Source organism: Rissa tridactyla, chromosome 17, assembly GCF_028500815.1.
Source record: "Rissa tridactyla isolate bRisTri1 chromosome 17, bRisTri1.patW.cur.20221130, whole genome shotgun sequence".
In the NCBI taxonomy this organism is placed as follows: Eukaryota; Metazoa; Chordata; class Aves; order Charadriiformes; family Laridae; genus Rissa; species Rissa tridactyla.
This window is the reverse complement of record NC_071482.1, coordinates 8,225,266-8,249,773: the sequence shown is the minus strand read 5'-3', so window position 1 is coordinate 8,249,773 and position 24,508 is coordinate 8,225,266. Positions and strand designations below refer to the sequence as shown.

The 24,508-nt window shown below is 56.6% G+C and overlaps 2 protein-coding genes across 4 annotated transcripts in view; one reads left to right on the top strand and one right to left on the bottom strand.

Annotated features, from left to right (window-relative positions):
* Positions 1-450: 450 nt before the first annotated feature.
* On the top strand, positions 451-21,502 carry FEZ1 (fasciculation and elongation protein zeta 1). 2 transcript variants are annotated; one of them, XM_054223007.1, is made up of 11 exons: positions 456-482; positions 1,810-2,024; positions 3,831-4,133; positions 10,837-10,933; positions 12,386-12,472; positions 13,222-13,423; positions 15,955-16,226; positions 17,093-17,173; positions 17,605-17,680; positions 18,136-18,201; positions 20,418-21,502. In XM_054223007.1, the coding sequence occupies exons 3-11, from the start codon at positions 3,859-3,861 to the stop codon at positions 20,471-20,473; spliced, it is 1,212 nt and encodes a 403-aa protein (XP_054078982.1). In that variant the 5' UTR covers positions 456-482; positions 1,810-2,024; positions 3,831-3,858; the 3' UTR covers positions 20,474-21,502. The 2 variants fall into 2 exon arrangements, with proteins under 2 accessions (XP_054078983.1, XP_054078982.1); XM_054223008.1 differs by lacking the exon at positions 1,810-2,024 and having other exon boundaries at positions 451-482.
* Positions 21,503-21,921: 419 nt separating this feature from the next.
* Positions 21,922-24,508, bottom strand: part of PKNOX2 (PBX/knotted 1 homeobox 2) — a 101,300-nt gene continuing 98,713 nt past the window's right edge. For both annotated transcript variants that reach the window (XM_054223189.1, XM_054223190.1), the window contains one exon: positions 21,922-23,630. In XM_054223189.1, coding sequence (XP_054079164.1) covers positions 23,383-23,630 — 248 coding nt within the window. In that variant the 3' untranslated portion in view covers positions 21,922-23,382. The remainder of the gene's footprint in view (positions 23,631-24,508) is intronic.

Here is a 24,508-nt window from a genome sequence, read left to right as displayed (position 1 = left end):
CCAGACATTCCTGACATTCAGACACGCATCGCAAACTGATAAGCTGAGATTTCAAAAGAGAAAAAAAAAAAAAGCGGCGGCAGCAGCGTCTGTGACCCCACTGCTCTAAAACATGTTTAGGTTAAAAAAAAAAAAAAGAAAAAAAAAAAAAAAAAGGGTTTTCTGGACCGTCGGCAAATAACTTTTTTGGGACATCTTTCACCTTTCCCTCATCTTTGCTTTTTTTTTTTTTTAATTTCTATTTCTAATGCGCATCCTCCAGCGGTGCAGCTGCGCGCCGACAAACACATACACAGCGGGGGAGGGGGCCCGGTAATATTTTAGGGCCCGATTAAAGCATGCAGGCCACCCCCGGGGCACTATGACGTCACGGCTCCCTTGCCCACCTCCCCGGTGACGTCACCCCTTCCTCCCCCCGCGCGTGCGCAGGGCGGCCCCCCCCCCCCCCCCCCCGACTCGGCGCGGAGGATGCGGGGCCGCAGGTGGGTGCGTTGTGCTGCGGGGGGCGGGGGGGAGGATGCAATGGGGGGGGGGGTGTGTTGGGGTGCAGGCGGGGAGGGGGTGGGTGGGGGTGTGCCTCGCCGTGGTGCGTTGTGGGTACTGCGTGAATCGGGGCGGGGGGGGGTGCATCCTGGTGCAAGCTGCGGGGTAGGTGTCGCATGGGGCGGGGGGGGGGGGGTCGCGCCGCAGCGCTGCATGGCGTGGGGGGGGGCGGGGGGGGGTTCGCATGGAGGGGCGCATTGCCGGGGGGGGGGGGGGGTTGTTGATTGTGGGGGTACAGCGGTGCACGGGGCGGGGGGGGGGGTGTCTGCCTGTCCCCGGGGGTGCTGCGCTGCGCATCAGCATCCGTGCGGGGGTGGTGCGTTGTGGGGATGCGCAGGCGCTGCCCCCCCGGGGAGGGGGGCACGGGTTAGGGGCGGGTGCTTGGGGCATTTTGGGGTGTTTGCGGTGGTGGGGGGGGGGGGGGTGGCACGGGTGCGTGCACCTCGGGGGGTGCATGCAGAGAGGGAGTGCGGCTGTGTGCATGCAACACCCCAACGCCACCACCCCGGAGCACGGGGGGGGGAGGTATGGGGTGGGGGGGGGGTGTGAATGGCGGTACATGGGGCATGTACGGCGGTGCACGCGCGCGCTGGGCGCGTACCTGCCCGGCGCGCGCACCCGCAGGGGCACGCGCGCGTGGAGGTGCACGCCGGCGGCCTGCGTGTGCGCCCCGCCGCGCGCGCGCCCGCCCCGCCACGCCTGCGCCGCCTCAGCACACGCGCGCGCCTTCACCTGCACGCGCCCCTCCCGTCTGCGCGCCCCCCCCCCTCCCTCCCCACGCGCGGGCACAAGGGCCCGCACCCACGGCGCGCGTCGCGCACGGTGCGTGTTCACGCGCGCGGCAGCCCGCGCGCGCGGGAGGGCCGTGCCAGCCGAGCTGTGGAGGGTCGTACGTGCGTGGGGGGGGGGGGGGGTGCGCGCGGGCGCACGCGCGCGCGGGCAGAAGTCAGAGGCCCCAATCTGGCCGGGTTTTCCCTCAAAAGCCGCGGTGCGTTTCTCCTCTTCTCCCCGTCCGCGGGAGAAGCGTGAGCGGGGCCGGGTGAGCGCTTTGGGGTAGCGGTGCCTTTGTTACCGGGGCTTACGACCAAGTTACTGGTTGCTTCCTATGAGGCTGCCGCCGCGATACGGCTGGGATACTCTCGGTAACCTCGTGAGGGGTCAATGAGATACTGTCAAGCGACGGCTGAGGTACCCTCAGGACGCTACTGGGATGCTGCTGTGATGACACCAGGGGGTTTACTAAAATACTGTTAGGATTCTCCGCAGATGGCGCTAAGGCCCTAAGGTAGCGGGCACTCAGATACTACCGGGATCCTGGGAGAATGTTACTGTGGTGCCGCCAGGGCGCTGCCAGGATGCGATCAGGACGCGACTAAGATGCTTCCAGCATCTCTCCAGGGTTGGTCCTGAGATACTTCTCTGAAGGTACCACTGGGGCAGTGCGAAGCCACCAGCAGGGTACTCTCAGGATACTACAACAGGTACAGTTGAGATGCTTTTAGCATAGTAACGTGGCGCTAAGCTCACACCTGGGTATTACACGGCGCTACCAAGGTACTAGCAGGACCCTACTCAAATAGGAGCTATATACCATTACAACAGTGTCAGGATCCCATCAGGACACTGCTCCTGCACTGCTGTGATACTGTCAGGGCACTGTTAGGATATAACTAGGATGCTATTGGGATGCTCCTGGCGTAGTATCAGGGTACTACTACCTGCGCTAGTACACCTTCGGGGCCGCGCTGAGATGTTCAATGGCTGCTGTGGGGATACTCTCGATGCGGCACAAAGGTACTATCAGGACGCTGATAAGATGTTCGCAGAATCACAGCCTGGCCGGGGTGGGAAGGGACCTCTGGAGATCATCTCCTCCAACCCCCTGCCAGAGCAGGGTCACCCAGAGCAGGTGGCACAGGAACGCCTCCAGGCGGGGTTGGAATGTCTCCAGAGACGGAGACTCCCCCACCTCTCTGGGCAGCCTGCGCCAGGGCTCTGCCACCCTCACAGGAAAGAAGTTCCTCCTCGTGTTCGGATGGAATTTCCCGTGTTCCAGTTTGTGCCCGCTGCCCCTTGTCCCGTCCCCGGGCACCACTGAGAAGAGTCTGGCCCCATCCTCTTGCCCCCCTCCCTCCCTTTAGCTCTTGCTGAGCATTGCTGAGATCCCCCCTCAGCCTGCTCTTCTCCAGCTGAGCAGCCCCAGGGCTCTCAGCCTTTCCTCAGCACAGAGGTGCTCCAGCCCCTCAGCATCTCCGTCGCCTCTGCCGGACTCTCTCCAGCAGTTCCCTGTCCTTCTGGAACCAGGGAGCCCAGAACTGGACCCAGCGCTCCAGATGCGGCCTCCCCAGGGCAGAGCCGAGGGGGAGGATGACCTCCCTCCCCCTGCAGCCACGCTCTTCCCAATGCACCCCAGGAGACCATGGGCCTTCTTGGCCACAAGGGCACATGGCTGGCTCGTGGGCAACTTGTTGTCTACCAGGACTCCTGGGTCAGCCCCCAACCTGTCCTGGTGCAGGGGGTTATTCCTCCCGAGGTGCAGGACCCTGCACTTGCCCTTGGTGAACTTCATATTATCAGGGTGCTGCCTGGATACTCCAAAGATACCACTGAGATACTTTTACAATACTATCGAGGCACTACTAAGATACTACAGGGCCGCTGCTAGGTTGCTACTAAGATAGTATCGGGGTACTGTGATGATAAGGATATTATCACAACGCTGCTAAGGTGCTATCAGGACAGTAGTCATGTCTTAGTAGGGTGCTGTCAGGATGCTACTAGGGTATCAGTAGGATTCTTCTGAGATACTACAAGGGCACTAGAAAAGATTGTGGTAAGATACTTCTGGGATGCCATCAGGGCAACACTCAAGACTTTTGGGATAATGCCAACACATTACTAGCATGATACTTTCAGGTCACGACTAAGATAGTGATGTAGTATAAGGATACAACTGAAATACTCCCAGTTCAGTAAAAAAGGTAGCATTGTGATACTTTTTATGTGCTGTCAGGGTAGCACGAGGAGACCTTTGGGCCACTATCAACCCTTTGGTGCTATTAGTAAAGTACTACTAGTATAGTGTCAGGATATCTGCGGGTTTCTATGAAGACAGTACTAAGATGCCGTTGGAATACTGCTGGGGTACTGCAGAGGTGCCGGTGGTGGTGTCGTAGCCCTGGCAGTAGGGTTTCAGCCAGCGCAGCAGCAGCAAAGGGGATGGGGGAGCCCTGGTGTCATCACCGGTGAGTGGCCACCAGTGCCTCACGGGCACCCTCTCCCCGCAGCTAAGGCAGTGCGTCAGCGTTGAGGAGGATGGAGGCCCCCCTGGTAAGCCTGGAGGAAGAGTTCGAGGAGGGGCCTGGGGACGATGGGGGGACCCCCCAACGTACTGCGGACCCGGCACTGGCTGAGCTGGAGAGCTTCTCGGCCGAGATGATGAGCTTCAAGTCGATGGAGGACCTGGTACAGGAGTTCGACGAGAAGCTCACCGTCTGCTTCCGCAACTACGATGCTGCCACCGAGGGTCTGGCCCCCGTGCGGGGACGTCTCCAGGCGCAGGAGGAGGAGGAGCGCCTCCAGGATGAGGAGTGAGTAAGGGCCCCCTCCCCGCCCCACCCCCCCCCAGCTCCTGGCGACACGTGCCTCCTCGCGCACCTGCAAAATCCACCCCCCCGCCACGCAAACGGGCTCCCTGTGTTGCAGCGTGGTCACGCAGCACAGCAAAGTCGTGGCGTAACCTGTGAGTAAGCTCCCGCCGCAGCCCGTGGGCATCCTTGCAGCCTTGCGAGACTTCCCTGACCAGCCCCCTGCGCTGCAGCGCGGTCACGCACCGCGTCAGGAATAGCGTGTAGTATCCTACGAGTAAGGACTCCCTTGGAGTCTGCATGCCACCTTGCACGCTACCACATGCAGCTCAGCCCCCAACGTCGCGGTGTGCTCATGCAGCCGTGTGGAGTAGCCGTGTGGGAACCTCGGAGTAGCTGTGTGGGAACCCTGGACCAGCTTTGTAGCATCCTTGGAGTAGCTGTGTGGGATCCTTGGAGTAGCTGTGTGGGATCCTTGGAGTAGGCCACCCATGGGCCCGCATGCCTCCTTGCACAGCCATGAGCGACCCCCCCACCCCACGGCACGCTGACCAGCCTTCCCCGTTGCAGCCCGGGTGCGCAGCGCGTAGAATCGCCCGGGTTGGAAGGGACCTTTCGCATCATGGAGTCCAACCGTCGACCTAACTCTGGCAAAAACCACCACTAACCCACGTCTCTCAGCCCCGCGTCTGCCCGCCTTTTAAATCCCTCCAGGGATGGTGCCCCAACCGCTTCCCCGGGCAGCCTCTTCCAATGCTTGATAACCCTTTCAGTGTCAAAATTTTTCCTAATATCCAGTCGAAACCTCACCTAGCACAACTTGAGGCCGTCTCCTCTTGTCCCATCGCCTGTTCCTTGGGCAAAGAGACCGACCCCCCCGGCTACCCCCTCCTTTCAGGGAGCTGCAGAGAGCGCGAAGGTCTCCCCTCAGCCTCCACTTCTCCAGGCTGAACACCCCCAGCTCCCTCAGCCGCTCCTCACAGGACTTGTGCTCCAGACCCCTCACCAGCTCCGTTGCCCTTCTCTGGACACGCTCCAGCACCTCCATGTCTTTTTTGTGATGAGGGGCCCAAAACTGGACACAGCCCTCGAGGTGGGGCCTCCCCAGTGCCCAGCACAGGGGGACCGTCACTGCCCCAGACAGTTTTGAACCTGGCAAAGAGTACTCCTGTCCAGTGAGTACTCTGAGTACTCCCATCGGGGTAACGGTGGAGTATCCTACGAGTAAAGTCCCTCCGGGGCCTATTGCGCCTCCTTGCACCCTTGCAAGGTCTCCACCATGCACGAATCGGCTGCCGGCGCTATGGCGTGGTCCTGCAGCACCTTGGAGTAGCTCTGTGGGATCCTTGGAGTTGCTGTGTGGGATCTTGGAGTAGCTCTGTGGGATCTTTCGAGTTGCTCTGTGGGATCCTTGGAGTTACTGTGTGGGATCCGTGGAGTAGCTCTGTGGGATCCTTGGAGTAGCTCTGTGGGATCTTCGGAGGAGCTCTGTGGGATCCTTGGAGTAGCTCTGTGGGATCCATGGAGTTGCTGTGTGGGATCCTTGGAGTAGCTCTGTGAGATCTTCGGAGGAGCTCTGTGGGATCCTTGGAGTTACTGTGTGGGATCCATGGAGTAGCTCTGTGGGATCCTTGGAGTTGCTGTGTGGGATCCATGGAGTAGCTCTGTGGGATCCTTGGAGTAGCTCTGTGGGATCCTTGGAGTAGCTCTGTGGGATCCTTGGAGTTGCTGTGTGGGATCCTTGGTGTAGCTCTGTGGGATCCTTGGAGTAGCTCTCTGGGATCCATGGAGTTGCTGTGTGGGATCCATGGAGTAGCTCTGTGGGATCCTTGCAGTAGCTTTTTGACAACCGCCCCCCCCAGCCCTGCCACAATACAGTGGCATTTGCATTGAAATCTAAATTTTCATTAAAAACCTTTTTTTGTCTTGCAAAATGCCTTTTTTTTTTTTTTTTTTTTTGGCCAAATTAGTGAATTTTTTTTCAGCGGTGTTTATACATTAGCACCTTTCTAATGGATTTTTTCCGTGTGTTTAATTGGGATTATTTCCCAGGCCGCAGTCCCTAATACTGCTTTTTCACCTTGCAAAGTGGTTGTTTTCACCCCAAAAGCCCCCAGATATGTTTATTTTGGTTTTTTTGGGTTTTTTTTTTCTTTCCTCAAGGTCGAATTGCTTTCTGTAATTGACCGAACCGATGGTTTTTCAGAGAAAAACGCATTTTGGCCTGGTGCCGGGAGCGCCGCGCTGTCGCCGGCAGCCGGCTCGCGGCGCCGCTTTGTGCTGCTTATTGTGTCTTTTTGGGTCACTTTGGGCAAAACAGGGCTTTTTTTTTTCCTCCCTCTTGAATGGGCCCTGTGTGCACGGGCGGGGGATGGGCTGGGGCCTTAAAGGCACTGTATTTCCCTAATTATTAACCAATTCTTGCCATAATTAACCCAGAAATCTGCTGCTGCTGCTTGCCCCACCCTGCAGGGTGCTGGCTCTTTAAGAGCGGAAAAAAAGCACAAATTTGGGGGGGATAATAATTTTTTTCCTTATTTGCTGCGTGTTTGTTAAAAATCAGAATACAGGCTTTTTTTGGATGTGCATTTTGTGCATTAATTTGTGTGATTTCGGGGGGGTTTAAGGTAAGGTGAGGAGGGAGATGAGATAAATACCCTAAAATCAGTGGGTTTGGGGCTGGGAGGGGCAGGAGGTTTTGGGGTGATTTAGGGGGATTGGGATGTGCGTAGATGTGGCACCATGTCGGACTAAAAATGCTATTTGTGATGGGAAAATGGGTGGATTTGCCTTAATAGGGGAGAAATTGTCTAATCTTTTTGTGCCTTTTTCCCCATTTTTGGCCTTTTTCCCCATTTTGGCCTTTTTCCCTATTTTTGACCTTTTTCTCAGTGTCGCCACTTTTCAGCTCTTTTCTCCCCTTTTCCCCATTTTTTCCTCTCTCTCTCCCTTTTCTCCCTTTCTCTTCACTTTTCCACATTTTTCTGCTTATTTCCCCCCTTTTCTTACATTTTCCCTTTTCCCTAATTTCCCCTTTTCCCACCATTTTTTCCTTTTCCCCTCTTTTACCGCTTTTCCCCCTTCGCCTGTTCCCCATTTTCCCATCTTTCCCTTTCTCCATCTTTTTCTCTTCTTTCCCCTTTTTCCCCCTTTTCCTTCTTTCCCCTTGTTCTCATTTTTTCTCCCATTTCCCCTTTTACCCCGTTCCCCCCCCCTTTGGCCCTTCTTTCCCCATCTTCTCCTTCTTTACCCTTTTTTCCTCCTCTTTTCTCTGGTTTTTCCCCTTTTTCCTGTTTTCCTTTCGCTCCTTGTTTTCATTTCCCCCCCTCTTTTTCCAAATTTCCCCCCTTCCCCCCTTTTCACATTTTTTTTCACATTTTTCACTTTTTTTTTCAATGTTTTTCCCTTTCCCCCCTTTTTCCTCTTTTCCCTCCCTTTTCTTTTTTCCCTATTTGCCCCCTTTTTCCTTATTTCCCTCCGTCCCCTCCTTTTTCCCCCTTTTTTCACATTTTTTCATATTTCTTCGCATTTTTCACTATTCTCCCCTTTTCCCTCCTTTCCCCCCTGTTCCCCAACCCCTCCCCCATGCACCTTTTTTGGGGTGAAATTGGACAAAAATGGTCCAGCCCAGTGGGGGAGAATTGGGCACCTCAAATAGTGGTGCAGAGGAGCGGGGGTTGGGGGGGTTCAGGGCAGTTTAGGGACGTTTGTTGCATTTTAGGGTATCAGGGCCATGGTTTGGAATGGTTTCAGGCAGTTTCGGGGTGTTTTGGGGTAATTTTGGGATTGTTTCCAGCTGTTTCAGGACTGTGTTTTGGGGCACCATTTCAGGGTATTTTGGGAGGTTTTGGGGATTTGGGGGGGGGTTTCAGGGCATTGCAGCTGTTTTTTACGGTGTTTGGGGGGTATTTCATTTGTGGATGTTCCAGAGCCGTATTTTGGGGTGTTTCAGGGCAGTTTTGGGGTGTTTCAGGACTGTTTCAAGGTGGCAATTTGGGGTGTTTCAGGGTGGCATTTTGGGGTGCTGTGACTGCACTTTGGGGCATTTCAGCATGTTCCAGGACAGCATTTTGGGGAGTTTTGAGGCATTTGGGGCATTGCAGAAGCAGTTTGGGGTGTCAGGCACTTGGGGGATGTTCTGGAGCATTGAGGTGGCATTTTAGGGTTTTTCTTTGGGGTATCAGGGCAGCTTTTTGAGGCATTTTAGGGTGTCTCTGGGCATTGTTTGAGGAGAGCATTTTGAGGTCTTTCCCAGTGATGTTTTGGGGCTTTTGCGGGTATCGGGGCAGTATTTTGGAGCATTGGAGAGATTTTTGGGGTGGTGTTTTGGGGACAACATTTGGAGATGTTTCAGGCAGCATTTTGGGTGTTTTGGAGCATTTTGGCCAGTGTTTCAGGATTTCATTTTGGGGTATTTCTAGGTGTTCAAAGGTGTCATTTTGGGATATTTTGGGGCATTTCAGGGTATTTTGGGGGGGTGGTTTGGAGTATTTCAGGGTAGCGTTTTGGAGGATTGTGACTTTGGGGGCAATTTCAAGGCATTTTGGAGCTTTGGGACTTTAGGGGCATTTTGGGGTGTTCCAGGGCAGTGTTTTGAGGTGTTTTCGTAGAATCACAGAATGGTTCGGGTTGGAAGGGACCTTAAAGATCATCTCGTTCCAGCCCCCCTGCCCTGGGCAGGGACACCTCCCACCAGACCAGGCTGCTCAAAGCCTCACCCAGCCTGGCCTTGAACCCCTCCAGGGATGGGGCAGCCACAGCTGCCTTGCCCTTGGCCTGGTTGAACTTCATGAGGTTGCCGTGATCCCACCTCTCCAGCCTGTCCAGGTCCCTCTGGATGGCATCCCTTCCCTCCAGCGTGTCAACCGATGGTGTCATCAGCAAACTTCCTGAGGGTGCCCTCGATCCCACTGTCCATGTCACCGACAAAGATGTTAAACAGCACCGGTCCCAGTACTGACCCCTGAGGAACGCCACTCGTCACTGGTTTCCACTTGGACATTGAGCCGTTGACCGCAACCCTTTGAGCACGGCCATCCAGCCAGTTCCTTATCCACCCAGCGGTCCATCCATCAAATCCCTGCTTTTCCAATTTAGAGACCAGGATGTCGTGTGGGACAGTGTCAAACGCTTTCCATAAATCCAGGTAGATGACGTTGGTTGCTCTCCCCTTATCCACCAATGCTGTAAGCCCGCTGTAGAAGGCCACCAGATTTGTCAGGCACGACTTGCCCTTGGTGAAGCCATGTTGGCTGTCACCAATCACCTCCTTATGTCCCATGTGCCTCAGCACAGATTCCAGGAGGATCTGCTCCATGATCTTGCCGGGCACAGAGGTGGGACTGACCGGCCTGTAGTTCCCCGGCTCTTCCTTTTTTCCCTTTTTGAACATGGGGGTTCTGTTTCCCCTTTTCCAGTCAGTGGGAACTTCACCGGACTGCCACGACTTTTCAGATATAATGGAAAGTGGCTTGGCGACTTCATCTGCCAGCTCCCTCAGGACCCACGGATGGATTTCATCCGGTCCCGTGGACTTATGCACCTTCATGTTCCTCAGATGGTCCCGAACCTGATCTTCTCCTACAGTGGGCAGCTCTTCATTCTCATAGCCCCTGCCTTTGCATCCTGCGATTTGGGTGGTGTGGTTGGAGCCCTTGCCGGTGAAGACCGAGGCGAAAACGTCATTCAGCACCTCAGCCTTCTCCATACCCTGGGTGACCAGGTCTCCTGCCTCCTTCTGGAGAGGGCCCACGTCTTCCCTCTGTAGGCCTCCTTTTTGCTCTTGAGCTTCTCCAGGAGCTCCTTGTTCATCCACACAGGCCTCCTGCTCATTTTTGCCTGACTTTTTCATTCTTGGGATGTTCCTGAGCTTGGAGGAGGTGATCCTTGAATACTAACCGTCTCTCTTGGGCCCCTCTTCCCTCCAGTGTTTTTTCCCATGTTTCCCTGGCAAGCAAGTCCCTCAAGAGGCCAAAGTCTGCTCTCCTGAAGTCCAGGGTAGTGAGCTTGCGGCATGCTCTCCTCACTGCCCGAAGGATCTTGAGTTCTACCACTTCATGATCACTGCAGCCGAGGCTGCCCTTGAGCTTGACACTCCCCACCAGCCCCTCCGTGTTGGTGGGGGGTGGACAAGGTCCAGCACAGTTTCTCTCCTCGTTGGTTCCTTCAGAGGGTCGTGGGGCAATATTTTAGGATGGCATTTTGGTGTGTTTCTGGGCCTTTGGCAGCTTTTTAGGATGTTTTGTGGCATTTCGGGGCATCATGGTGGTGTTTTAGAGTAGTATTTTGAAGCATTTCAGGTTGGTCTTTTGGGGCATCTGGGGACATTTTGGGACGTTGCAGTGGCCTTTTAGGGGGTATTTTGATGGCAACGTTTCAAAATGACATTTGGGGCCATCTCGACTGCTCGGGCAGCATTTGGGGGTACTTTGGTATTTCAAGGCAATATTTCATGGTATTTTGAGAAGCTTTGGAGTCTTCTAGGGCCATTATTTGGGGTCTTCTAGGGTAGCATTTGGGGTGTTTGGGGATATTTCAGGCATCTCAGTGGTGTTTGGGGATTTTTCCAGGCAGTATTTGGAGACGCTTCAGGGTGTTCCTGGAGCTGCATTTTGGGGTGTTGTGAGGCATTTTGGCATGTCATTTTGGGACGGCTTTTTGGGGGGCAACATTTTGGGATCGCCGCTCACCACCCACCTCCCTGCAGGGTCTGGGATGCTCTCACCGATGGCTTCGCCCCCCGGGGCTCCCCCCGGCCCTGGCTGCTCCCCGGGGCTGAGGCCCCCGACGGCACTGACCCCCAGGTACGGCTGTGGCCACTCCTTGGCTCCCCAAGCCCCCCCTGTCCCCGCATGACTCCCTGGCGATGCTTGACAGCTGTCAGTCAGCCCCAAGGCTCAGCGACCGTCAGGGCACTGCAAACTACCCAAAAAGGTATTTTTGGAGTGCCGCAGCACCAACGCAGTGGGTGTCCACGTTTTAGGGTGAAATCACACTGAAACAGGCAAGATTAAGTGTTTGATTTGGCAATCTGGTCTTTGCCAGTTTGCCTCCAAGTAAAGTGGTGTATTTTTGGAGGGTAGAAAATAGCGTTTTCTTCGTTGTAGTGAGTTCATGCTGTGAATCGCTGTGTTTGGGGTGGCGGGAGGGCTGCAAAAATGCCCCAGAATCCCCTGAATTTAACCCATTTGGATGTTGCACAAACTGTTGCTAAAGGGGAAGAGAAGGTAAATTTCCGGGGTTATTTTCTGCTAAAAAGGTAAAATAAATAGACTGTGAAAGGTGATAAGAAAGAAGATGCCTCCCCATCCAACATCTCCCTCCATCACCTCCCCAGGCAGTGTCCCCCTCTGACATCTCCCCATCTAATGTCCACATCCAGTGTCTCCATCTGGCCTCTTCCCCATTCAGCTTCACCATCCCCATCCAACGTCCCCATCACCTCCATCCAGCGTCTGCAACACCTCCCCATCCAATATCGCCATCCAATATATTAATTCCAACGTCTCTCCATCCAGCATCTCCATCCAACGTACCTGTGCTTCTCCCTGTTCGGTTTCCCGGTCCAATGTCTCCATCCAACAACTCTCCATGCGGTGTCTCCATGTTCAGCGTCTGTCTCTTTGCAACACCTCCCCATCCAATATCGCCATCCAATATATTAATTCCAACATCTCCATCCAGCATCTCCATCCAACGTACCTGTGCTTCTCCCTGTTCGGTTTCCCGGTCCAATGTCTCCATCCAACAACTCTCCATCCAGTGTCTCCACATTCAGCGTCTGTCGCTTTGCAGCACCTCGCCATCCCATGCTTCCCTGTTCATCATCTTCCTCTCCAATGTCTCCATCCAGCATCCCCATCCCGTGTCCCTATCCACAGTCCCGTCCATCATCCCTGTCCAACATTGCCTCGTCCAACATCTCCATCCATCTCTATCCAGTGTCCCTGTCCAATATCCTCCCATCCAATGTTCCCATTCGGCGTCTCCATCTAAGATCCCCATCCACATCTCCACCCGGTGCTCTCGTCCAACACCTCCCCATTGTCCAACGTCCCAACCTGATGTCTCCATTGGATGCCTCCCCATGCAAGCTCCCCCACGCAGCGTGTCCCCCCCCCGGCCCCGAGCTGTCGTTCTCTGGAGGCTCTCCCTGTGCCAGGGCCGGAGCCGTGTCTGTGTCTGTGCTGGGGCCGTGCCGGTGCCGTGCCGTGCCTGCGGTGCCATCACGGCTGCCCAGCCTGTGTCTCCTGCAGCTCTGCGAGAAGGAGGAGGAGGAGCTCACTGAGAGGAGTGAGCAAGACTCGGGCATCAACGAGGAGCCGCTGCTGACAGCTGATCAGGTACCCACGGGCACCCGAACGCCTGCCTGTCCCCCAAAAGCCAGGCTTTGGCCCCCCCCAAGAATGGCTTCAGCCCACTGCAGCCCCATGGCCATGTGGTGAAAGCACAAAAAAAAGGGCCAAATCCCATTGTCTTGGGATGTGGGATGCAGGGCATGGGGTGCAGATTTGGATGTAGACGGGAGGTGCGGGTTGTGGGTGCCGATCTGGAATTTTGGGTGCAGACGGGAACGTGGGGTGCCAGGGCTTGATGCAAAAGGGTGGCGTGGGCTGAAGGGTGAAAACGCGGGGTGGGGAGGTGGGATGCGTCTGTGGGATACGGGATGCAGGGTGCAGATGTGGGGAAGGAGATGGGATGGGGATGCAGGGTGAGGGGGTGGCTGCTGGGTAGAGGGTGCAGGTGCAAGTACAGGATCCGGGGTGCAGATGGAGGACGCAGGATGAAGAGAGCAGGATGCAGCCATAGGCGCGGGATGCAGATGCGGATGTAGGTGCAAGTCCAGGGTGTGATTGCCCGCGGCGGGGGTGGGATTTGGATGCAGATGCGGGATGCAAACGGAGGGCGCGGGGTACAGATGGATGGGAATGCAGGTGGAGACGCAGGATGGAGGGAGCTGGATGCAGACGGAGGATGAAGGGGAGGACGAAGGGAGCAGGTTGCAGATGTGGGTGCGGGACACAGATGCAGGGTGTAGCTGCAAGATGGAGGTGGGACGCAGGTGCAGATGGAGGACGCTGGTGCCCTGCAGGTCATCGAGGAGCTGGAGGAGCTGATGCAGAGTTCGCCCGACCCGGAGGCCGACCCGGAGGGGGATGAGGATGAGGAAGAGGAGGAGGAGGAAACTGAGGCTGATGCTGAAGGCAAAGGCGGTGGCGGGGGCACGGAGCCCATCCTTCTGCGTGAGCTGCGTGCTTTCTCCCCTGCCTTCAACAACAACTGCTCCCATGAAGGTACGGCCAGCAAAACCCAGGCCAGTCACTTTTGGGGGGCGATTCCGGCCAAATTGGACAATTGAGTCTCACCTGGCTTCAGGGCTGGCTCACGCCAGTTTTTGCACGCTGTTTGGCCAGGAGAGGGCTCTTGGCAGAAATGGGAGCCGAGGTGGACCTTGCCGTTAGCATTGCTTTAAACGCCCCCCCGGGTTTCGCCGAGCACGCCTGGCGTTTTTGCAAAACGTTTTTGCAAAACGCCTCCTGCATCGCCCCTAAAGGCGCTGTGCCTCTCCCTGAAGCGCTCCGCATTTGGCAAAACGGTCATTAAACGTACGGCGCCATGCCCTGGCGGTGTCGTGCCCCGTCCCTCCTCCGCGCACGCTGAGCTTTTTGCTACGCTTGCCGGGGCATCGTGCAAAAGCGCCCCGCGTGCTTCGTGTTCTGCTGTTTGCAATCCCGCCTTGCAGGGAATGCGGTTACTTGGCGGCACCGTGCCCATCGCCGCACGCGCCCGGCACCTCCCCGAGCCGTGCAGGGCGCATGTCCCTGGCTGCGCTCCGCGTATGGCGGCGCGCTTCACTCCCCCCAGCACACCGGCGGCCGCTTAAATACGTGCCGTGCACCAGGTGTTTTCCTACCTCCGTGGAAAATACGGCAGCGCCGCCGTCTCGGAATTTCACTCCATGCCTAATTGCACATTATTTTACGTTTCCCTGCTTAGCATTGTGCCTTTCCGCGGGAGCGCCATGCGGCGTGCACTGAACAGGGCGCACCATGCGGCGCGCGGCGCCCGCCTCTGCGTGTGCCGCGCGCTGCAAAACGCGCCACGCACCCGACTTCTCGCTGATGGCGCGCTGGGCGTCGCTAATCACCCCCGGCGATTCCGTAGTTGCTCTGGGCATGTCCTTTCTGACGCCTGGCATTTCGGGAATTGCACAATGTATTTATTTATTGGTGGTCCAATAAATGCACCGTGCACCTCATTAATCACGTGATGCATTTTAACAGCGTCGGCGTGCATTTCACTCATTGCCCCGGGCATTTCATTAATTGCCCCCGGGGAGTTTCACTAAACGTAGCGTGTGTTCACTTGCACCGTGCATGTCACTAATTGCACCAGGCGTGTTGCTAATTGCATCAGGTGTTTCACTCCTGCACTATGCATTTCACCTGATTGCTCCGGGCATGTCGCTAATTCTGTCACGTGTTTCCCTAATTGCACCCGCAATGACGCTTAACTGCATCAGATACGTCGCTAATTGCACTGTGCATTTTACTAATTTTACTGGCCGTGCCACTAATTGCGGCGGGCGTTTCCTTAGTTGTGCTGTGCCTTGCACTTACTGCGCCGGGCAGTACCGGGCAGCACGCTGATTGCCTCACGTGGCTTCGTAATCGCCATGCGCGCCTCGCTAATTACGGCAGGCAGTTTTGCAAACTTCAGCGTGCATTTCCCTAACCGTACCGCGCGCGCCGCTCGTTGCGCTGTGCGGGTCACGAGCTGCACCGGCCATTTCGTTTGTTGTACCGTACCTTTCAGTAATTGCACGACACTAATTGCGGCAGGCCTTTAATTTATTGCACCAGGCACCGCCCTTAGCGCAGCGGGCATTTCGCTTCCTGCGCTGCGCGTTGCACTTAACCGTGCCCAGGCATTTCATCCGTCGCCTCGTGCATCCCGACTAATTGCACCAGCCGTTGCGCTTCTTGCCCTGTGCGCGGCGCTCACGGCACTGGGCGTCGCATTTATGGCACCCGTCGTTTTCACCAGTTGCGGCGTGGAGCCCACTAATCACCCCGTGCGTCTTAATAACGGCAGCGTGCACCTCCGCCTGCACGAAGCGTTTTGCAAACTGTAGGGTGCCTTTCCCCTCGTCGCGCCGCGCACACCAGTGAGGGTGCTGGGCACGTAACTGGTTGCAGCGGGCATTTCAGTAATCGCTGTCGGGGTGTGGCTGGTTGTAGCGCGTGCGTGTCACTGATTGCACCAGGCATTGCACTTTACAGCACTATGCGTTTCATTTATTGCACTGTGCATCGCGCTTACTGCACCGGGCGACGCGCTGACTGCCCTGGGTATTTTCACTGGTTGCACTGGACGTTTCATTTATTGCGTGGGGCCTTGCACTAGCTGCACCGGGCACGTCACCCGTTACACCGGGCATTTTATTTACTGCACGGGGCATTGCACTTACTGCGACGGGTGTTTCACTTACTGCACCGGGCATTGCACTTCTTGTGCCAGACATTTCGTTTATTGCATTGTGCATCTCACGAATTGCACCAGGCATTGCGCTTACTGCGCTGCGCGTTGTACTCACTGCACCAGGCATTGCATTTATTGCACTGGGCCTTGCAGCAATTGCATTGGGCATTTCATTGATCGCCCTGTGCATGGCACTGATTGCACTGGGCATTGCACCGATTGCACCGGGCCGCCCACCGATCGCCCCGCGCATCTCGATAATCGCACTGTCCGCGTCTCTGCCGGCACGCTGCACCTCCCGGCGGGCGCGGGCCCGTCTCTAACTGCGATGCCATGGCGGCAGGGCTGGGGCGGCTGTCGGCGCGGGAGCTGGCGGCGGCGGCAGGGCGCGCGGAGGCGGCGAGCCGGGCGCTGTCGGCGGAGCTGGTGGCCCAGCTGGCGCGGCGGGACGAGCTGGCGTTCGAGAAGGAGGTGAAGACGGCGTTCATCGGGGCGCTGCTGGCGGTGCAGGGGGAGCAGCGGGAGCAGCGGGAGGCCGCCCGTCGCCGCCGTCGTGACAGGGGGCTGAGCCTGCAAGGGGGGCGTCCTGAGCGCGGGAACCACATGCCCCGGAAGGTGGGGGACACCGCGGCCATGGGGAGGGGAGATGGGGACAAGGCGGGGGGACACAGAGCAGGGGGACGGGGGATATGGGACAGGTATGTGGGGACAGGGGAGGGGTGAACGGGATGGGGCAGAGGGACGTGGGACAGGAGGACACGAGGCAGGAGAATGAGGGATGGGGGCACGTGGGACGGCGGGGTCTGGGGACAGGGAGACACGGGGTGGGGATATGGGGGCGGGTGATGGGACGGGGCGGAGGGACATGGGACAGGGACACAGGGCAGGGGGATGAGGGATGGAGGGACATGGGACGGGGGGATGCGAGGACGGGGGATGTGGGTACAGGGGACAGGGCAGGTGGATCTGGGACGTGGGGATGGGTGATGGGATGGGGCAGAGGGACATGGGATGGGGACACGAGGCGGGAGCATGAGGGATGGGGGGAACATAGGACAAGGGGGGTGTGGGGACAGGGGGACACGGAGCAGGGGGATGTGGGGTGGGGGGGACAAGACGGGGACACGGGACAGGGGGTTTTGGGGACAGGGGACGGGTGACGGGAGGGGCAGAGAGACATGGGACGGGGAGACATGGGAGGGATGGGGACACAGGATGGGGGAACACGCAACGGGGTGATGCGGGGACAGGAGAGGGGATGGGGCAAGGAGACAGGGGGACATGGGACATGAGAACAGGAGGATGGGGGACACGGGTTTGGGTGGAGTGGGGACAGAGCCGGGGTCGGGGGGGGGGGCGGGATGTAGGACGGGGGGAGGTGGATGGGACTCGGGGAGCCAAGGGGACGCTGGTGCCAAGGGAGGTGCCGCGGGAGATGTCCGTGTCCCTGGGAGGTGACAGGGTGACATGTGTGTCCCCAGCGCTTCAGCATGGAGGGCATCTCCAGCATCCTGCACTCCGGCCTGCGCCAGACCTTCGGCCCCGCTGCCAATGAGAAGCAGGTGCCCTTTCCCCCCCCCCCCAAAATTGCCCAGATCTGTCCCTTTTCACCCCCCCCCCCGCCCCATCCTGCACACACCCCATTCCCCTACATCCCCCAAAACCTCTTTTAAAAAATTTTTTAATTTTACAATTCTGCTCCGTCGCCTACACCCCGCTAATTCATCTTGCAAAAAAAAAAAAAAAAAAAAAAATCACCCTTTTTTACCCCCCCAAAAAACCTCCCTAAGCAGAAGTTGGCATTTGGGCGGGCTCTGCAGCATGCAATTAATTCGGTACCCCCTAAAACAACCTGAAAATTAAACGCAATCACAGCCGTATGCTGCTTTTGCGGCAATTTGGGGCGATTTGCGGGAAGGCAGTGCAAAAAAATAGGCAATTTTGTGCCGTCTGAGTGGCTTTTGGGGTGGTGTGTTTTTTTTTTTTAATGCAGTACCTGAACACGGTGATTCCCTACGAGAAGAAAGGGTCGCCGCCCTCCGTCGAGGACCTGCAGATGCTCACCAACAGTGAGTAGTTCATGCAAGCCCCCCCCTGCCCCGTTTTGGGGCAGAATCGGCCGTTTCGCGTCGCCGCGGCGGGGCGCGTTTGGGGACGCAGAGGGGCGGCGGGCGTTGCTGAGCCATTTCGCAGCGTGGCAGCGCGGCCGGTTTGGGATGCGATCGCCCGTTTTGCGTCACTGCAGGACGGCGCATTTGCAGCAACCCGCCCCCCTCCCCCCCCCCCCACCCCCGGCCTTTTTGCATGTCACACCAGCGCCAATTTGGGGCTAAAACACCCATTCTGCGTTGCCGTGGACCGGATGGTTGGGCGTGAAAGTGCTCGTTTGGGATGCTGACTGGCCTGGTGCATTGTGGGAAACTCTGGCAGTGGCTCCGTGGCAACTGTGGGGCTGGTTTTGAGGGGGAAAAGGGACGTTTGGGGGGCAGTGGGGCTGGGCTCATGGCTCCGTTCTCCCTCGCAGTCCTGTTTGCCATGAAGGAGGGGAACGAGAAGGTGCCCACACTGCTCACGGACTACATCCTCAAAGGTATCCGCTCGCCTCCTGCATCCCCTGCGCGTCCTTCACGTGCCTCCCGTGCAGCCCTTGTGCCCTTGTGCCTCCGCCATGGATCCCTTCTGCGTCCTCGTGCATCTCCCTTGCACCCTCCGTGCCCCTCCTCCGTGCAGCTCCCACGCATCTCCCGTGCATCCCTCCTCATGCATCTCCGTGCGTGCCTTCACGCATCTCTCTGATTCCCGAGTGCATCTCCTGGTCATCCCTCATGCGTCCTTCATGCCTCTCCCGTGGATCTTTTCTGCGTCCTTGCGCATCTCCCTTCCATCCTCTGTGCATCCTCTGTGCATCCTCTGTGCATCCCCGTGCATCCCTTGTGCATCTCCGGTGCATCCTCTGTGCATCCCAGGTGCAGCTCCTGGTGCATCCTCACGCACCTTCACAGGCCGCCGTGCATCCCCCCTTGCACCCTTGGGTGGCCCGTCTGCTTCCTTCGCGCCGCCTCGTGGACCCCCGCGCGCCCCCTTTCCCCCCTCCCGCGCCGTCGTGCCTCCCTCCTGCGCGTCCCTCGTGCGTCCCCGTTCGTTCTCGGCGCATCTCCTGGGCACCCCTCACCTGGGCATCCTCGTGCATCCCTGGGCGCCTCCCGCGCAGCTCTCGTGCAGCTCCTCTGCAGCCTCCTGCCTCCTCGTGCATCCCTCGGGCGCCTTTCGCGCACCGTCGCGCGCGCTTTGTGCACTCTTCACGTGTCCCTTCCGTGTTCCTCCTGCATCCTCGGCGCCGTCCCGTTTGCAGCCGCTGGGCAGCCTCGTGCAGCCCGCGTGCGTGATGGTGCCTCCTTGTGCACCCCGGTGCCCTCACGCGCGCTCGTGCACCCCTTCTGCATGCTCAGGAATCCTCGTGCGGGCACGCTTAACACACCCCTAATGCATCCCCGTGCGCACTCGTGTATCCTCATGCAGCCCCCCGCGCGCCCTCGTGCATCGTTGTACACCCTCCCGCGTTACTGTGCACCCTTGCACGCCCGCGTGCATCCCCGTGCAAACTTGTGCATGGCTGTGCACCCTGTATGCGCTTGTGCGCCGTCGTGCCTCCTCACGCGGCTCCCTGCACGCTCGTGCACGCCGTTACGCACTTGTGCGGCACCGCGCATCCTCGCGCGTCGCTGTATGCGCTCGTGCGGCGTCGTGCACCCCCTTACACGCTCGTGCATCCTCATGTGTCCCTGTACGTGCTTGTGCATCGCTCTGCATCCTCATGCGTCCCCACGCACGCTCGTGCCTCATCGTGCATCCCCACGCATCCCTGTATGCGCTCGCGCAGCGTCGTGCGTCCTCCCGCGTCCCTGTGCGCGCTCGTGCACCCCCTTGCACACTCGTGCATCCGCATGCGTCCCTGTATGCACATCACTGTGCATCCTCATGCATCCTCGCGCATCCCCGTGCACGCTCGTGCCTCATCGTGCATCCTCACGCGTCCCTGTGTGCGCTTGTGCATCACTGTGCATCCTCCTGCGTCCCCACGCACGCTCGTGCATCCTCGCGCATCCCCGTGCACGCTCGTGCCTCATCGTGCATCCCCACGCATCCCTGTATGCGCTCGCGCAGCGTCGTGCGTCCTCCCGCGTCCCCGTGCGCGCTCGTGCCTCATCGCGCATCCCCACGCGTCCCTCTCTGAGCTTGTGCATCCCCGTGCGCTCTCGTGCACCATCGTGCGTCCCCGCGCCTCTTCGCGCATCCCCGCGCCTGCTCACGCGCCCTCGCGCATCCTCCTGCGTCCCCGCGGGAGCCGTCGCGCGGCCTCGTGCACCCCCTCGCACCCCCGTGTGTCGCCGTGCCTCGGCGCGCGGCCTCGTGCCTCCCCGTGTATGCTCGTGTCCGTCCCCCCCCCCACCCCCCCCCATCCCCGGTGCACGGGGGTGCACACCACGACCTCTCTCTTTGCAGTGCTCTGCCCAACCTGATGCGACGCCGCCCTCGTGCCCCCCACCCCCCCCCTCCGACCCCTGAAAATGGGGCCAAACCCGAGGAAAATGGGTCGCCCACGACCCTGCACCCCCGCCCTGCGCTCCCCCCCCCACCCCCGCAACCTTTGCATAGCTGGGAAATAAATAATTCGTTTCATTAATTAAGCAACCGGCCTCCGGCGTCTTCATCCCCCCCCCCCCTCCCCCCGACTCTGCTCGCCGCCGCCGTTTTGCGACTTTTCGATAGGAAAAACGCGCTTTTTTTTTTTTTTTTTTTTGGCAGAAAATACCGGCGAGGAAATTTCGCTGCGGTGCTCGCGAATCTTCAGCGTTTTCTAAAAATATGCAAATTTCTGGCTAAGGAGGTGCTGGGTACGCAGGCAGCCGCCGCGATCCGAGGGGTAAAATTTGCCCATAAATTCCGTTTTGAGGGGATTTTTTTTTCCCCCCATTTTTAGCTTTTCCCGCAGCCCCATTTTCTGCTGAAGATCGAGCAAAAATCACCTTTTTTTTTTTTTGCCAGAAAAATCAACCCATTAATTAGTCTCGTTCGGGAATGGGCGGGGGGGCATCCATTCTGGGGAGAATTGCTCATTTTTGGGGGGGGTTGTCACTTATTTTGGCCGGCGGGCACTAATTTGGTGGTCACTGCTCATTTTTTTGAGCGTCGTCCATTTTGTGGGGCAAATTCAGTCGGTTTGGGGGAAGTTACTCATTTTGGGGAGATTTACTCATTTGGGGGATCATCCCGTGCTTTTGGGGAGAGTTAACTCATTTTCAGGAGGTCGGGAGAGCATCGTTTTGGGTGAATTTCCCTTGTTTCGGGGAGCATTGCTCATTTTGGGGGAGGATTTGCGCGTTTGGGGGGGGTAACGTTTTGGGGAGCGTCGTGGTTTTGAGGAGCTCAATCGTTTTTAGGGCATCAGTCCAAGAAAAAAAAAAAAAATAAAAAAAGCACTTAATTCTGGAGGAGCACCCCTCGTTTTGGGGGGAAATAGCACTTTTTTGGAGGCAGGACTTCAACTTTGGGGAGCGCCCCTCATTTCGGGGGGGAGCGGCCCACATTTTGGGGCAGCGTCGCCCATTTTGAGGTAGGTCACTTGTTCTTCGGGGAGCATCCCTCCTTTTCGGAGAAAATAACGCATTTTGAGGCGAGCATCACACCTTTTTGGGGGAGAACCCCTCCTTTTTGGAGACCATTACTCGTTTTGAGGCGAGCATCACACATTTTGGGGGAGAACCCCTCCTTTTTGGAGAACAGAACTCATTTTGGGGCGAGCGTCACACAGTTGAGGCCCGCGCGTAACGTTTTGGGGGGAGCATCGCACATTTTGGGGCTGGGTTGTCCCTTTCGGGGAACACCATTCCTTTTTGGGGAGCATCACTCGTTTTTTTGAGAATATCACTCCTTCGGGGGGGGGGGGGTGAAAAAAAATCACTAATTTCAGGGCGGGGTGCGTCATTTTGGGGAGTGCGTCACCCATTTTGGGGGAACATCATTCATATCGGGTTAAAATCACATTTGAGGTCATTTTTGGGGCGGGGGGGGGGCATCACTCATTTTTGGGGGGAACATCACTCATTTTGGAGGAGGGGGGCATCACTTTTAGAAGTATAAAACCTATTTGCGCCGCACCGCTCCCTCCCGGATTTGGGTCAATTCGCCCATTTTGGGGGCCAATTTGCCTATTTGAGGGGCGTTTTGCCCATTTTGGGGGGTTATTCGCCCGTTTTGGGGCTTCTCCACTCGCAGGAAGAAGCTGCCAATAAAATACAGCTGCGAAACCTCATCTCGTAGCACTTTATAATAAATGGCCATGAATTAATACTAAATTACAATGAATCCTTTATGAAATTACAGATTACATTCACGCCAGATCGGTATCGAAAAATAGGCTTTTCTGCCCATTGCATCACTCGTTTGTTGGTTTTGTTTTGTGTTTTTTTTTCCCCTGGCTGCTGTTGGTTTGATTTTTTTTCTCAACTCCTCGAGACCCCAAAAAAAAAAAAAAAAGGGGGGACACAAAACCGGCAAAAAGCCGCCAAAAAAAAAAAAATAATATCCTGCGTTTGCCGGAGGAACCTGCAGAAGAAAATTCCTTTATTATTTTCGCCCCCCGCATCACCCGCCTTCGCTTTTGCATTTCCCCCCCTGCCCCGCCCGCCCGCCGTGCCACATTTTAAGGCGAAATTGGCCCTTTTGCCGGCATTTAAAAAAAATGCCAAAATACGTCGGTTTTTTTTTGCAGAGCCGCCCTCCCCCGTGGCTCCTTTGGGGTAAAACTCCACCGTTTTCCCCCACAATATCAGGGAGAAACCATCTTGCCGGCAACAATATTGAATTTCCTTCCACCCGGGGGGTGGGGGGTCACCATTCAATTTTGGGTGGAAAACCTGCATTTTTTAAACCCATTTTTTCCCCCCATTTTTTCCTGACTTGGTGCCAAAAGTGCCCTGGGAAAGTCTCGCTCCTGGCAGCCTTTGCCCCAACCCCGCGTCCAGTCTCAGCCCTTAAGGACGAGGATGGGGGTTTTGTTTTGTTTTTTTTTCCAGATTCGATGGGTTTGTAGCACATAAATTAAAGGATTTGGGGGAATTTCCTCCCTTTTCCAGGAAGTTGCATCCAGAGTCACCAAACAACCGCAGCATCGGGATCAAAATGGGGAGGTTTGGGCAATCTGGTGGGTCATGAGCGCGAAAACCTCCTCAGATCCGACCTGAAGCGGAATTTGCACCTGATGATTGATCATTTTTTTCCCCGCGTGCTCGTATTTATGCCTGTGAACCGCCTTCTGGGGGGAAAAACCCAAAAAGCATCAGTCCTGGGGTTGTTTAGGGGTTTGTTTTTTTTTTTTTTGCACCAAGAAATCCAAGCGATGGACGCGGTGGCCCGCAGTGAAAACCCGCCATCGCCCAACAGCATCCAAGCATCATCTGGGGAAAACGGCTTCCCCTAAAAATGCTTCTTCTTAGCAAAAATGAAGGGGAAAAGGGGAAAATAAGAATAAAACCTGCAAAAAAAAAAAAATTAATCTGGCCACAATATGTGCCTTGTAAACATGTGTCCTTCACTTCCACGCGCTGATGTGGTAGTCCCCGTGCTCCCGTGGGCAACCGGTCGTCTGCCAGCGCCCCTCCAGTTTGCTTTTTTCTCACCAATTTTGTTTTTGCTTTTGCCAGTTTTTTGGCATTTGGGGGGGAGTTTTGTTTCCGGTGCCACCAGTGATTTGGGGAGGGCGCAGGAGGAGCTATTCCAGCGAGTCACTGTGGTCCAAGCCGAGGTCGGCGCCAGGCGCTGCCGGGAGGCCACCGGGCTCTTCCTCCAACTCTTCCTCCTCTTCTTCCTCCTCCTCCATGTCCTCCTCGTCCTCCTCGTCCTCCTCCTCTTCCTCGGTGCCGTCAAGGGAGTCTTCGTGGGCTGCCAGCATGGCCTGCTGCATGGCCATGGTGGCTGTGGCTGACGAGAGGGGTTGCAGGTTGTCCATGCTGAGCGAGCCTGAAATTAAAAAAATATAGAAATAAGGACTCCCCAGCTAACATAAAAAGGACAAAAAAGTGCATAGAGTAACCCAAGCGAAAAGCTACCTAGACAGAGCACCCCGTATGGTGTCTCACCTGCCCCAGCCACTCCCCAAGGTCCAACACTTAATTTTTTTAGCTAATGTGTCTCCATTAAATGACAAGAAACCTTCATTTTTGAGCAAGTAGATGCCCAAATTGTTGGGCAGACCTTCTCTTCATCTTCTCTTAATTTCCGCCTTCCTTTCTCTTGACCTTCTCTGTTCTCATCTTGTCTAGTCCATTCTCATCTCTGCTCTCTTCACCTTCTCTTCATCTTCTCTACTCCTCATTTTCATCATCTGTTGTCTCTTCGTCTTCATCTTCTCTTCATCTTCTTTCTTCCCATCTTGTCTCATCTATCATCTCATCTTTTCATCTTTTTTTCATTTTGTCTCCTCTCCCCATCTCCCCCTTCATCCCCTCCCCAGCACTCAGGAAATATCCCAAGTGGGTGATGGATAAGGAACTGGCTGGATGGCCGCACTCAAAGGGTTGTGGTCAACAGCTCAATGTCCAAGTGGAAACCAGTGACGAGCGGCGTTCCTCAGGGGTCGGTACCGGGACTGGTGCCGTTTAACATCTTTGTCGGTGACATGGACAGTAGGATTGAGGGCACCCTCAGGAAGTTTGCCGGTGACACCAAGCTGTGTGGCGCGATCGACACGCTGGAGGGAAGGGATGCCATCCAGAGGAACCTGGACAGGCTGGAGAGGTGGCAGCATGGCAACATCATGAAGTTCAACCAGGCTAAGGGCAAGGTCCTGCACCTGGGTCACGGCAATCCCAGGCACAAAGACAGGTTGGGTGGAGAAT

Excerpts from the sequence above, each read along its gene's own strand:
- FEZ1 (XM_054223008.1), top strand. The coding sequence starts at position 3,859 with ATGGAGGCCCCCCTGGTAAGCCTGGAGGAAGAGTTCGAGGAGGGGCCT. Across the intron at positions 4,134-10,836 it reads GAGCGCCTCCAGGATGAGGA|GGTCTGGGATGCTCTCACCG; the intron begins GTGAGTAAGGGC and ends ACCTCCCTGCAG. Across the intron at positions 17,174-17,604 it reads CCGCTGCCAATGAGAAGCAG|TACCTGAACACGGTGATTCC; the intron begins GTGCCCTTTCCC and ends TTTTTAATGCAG.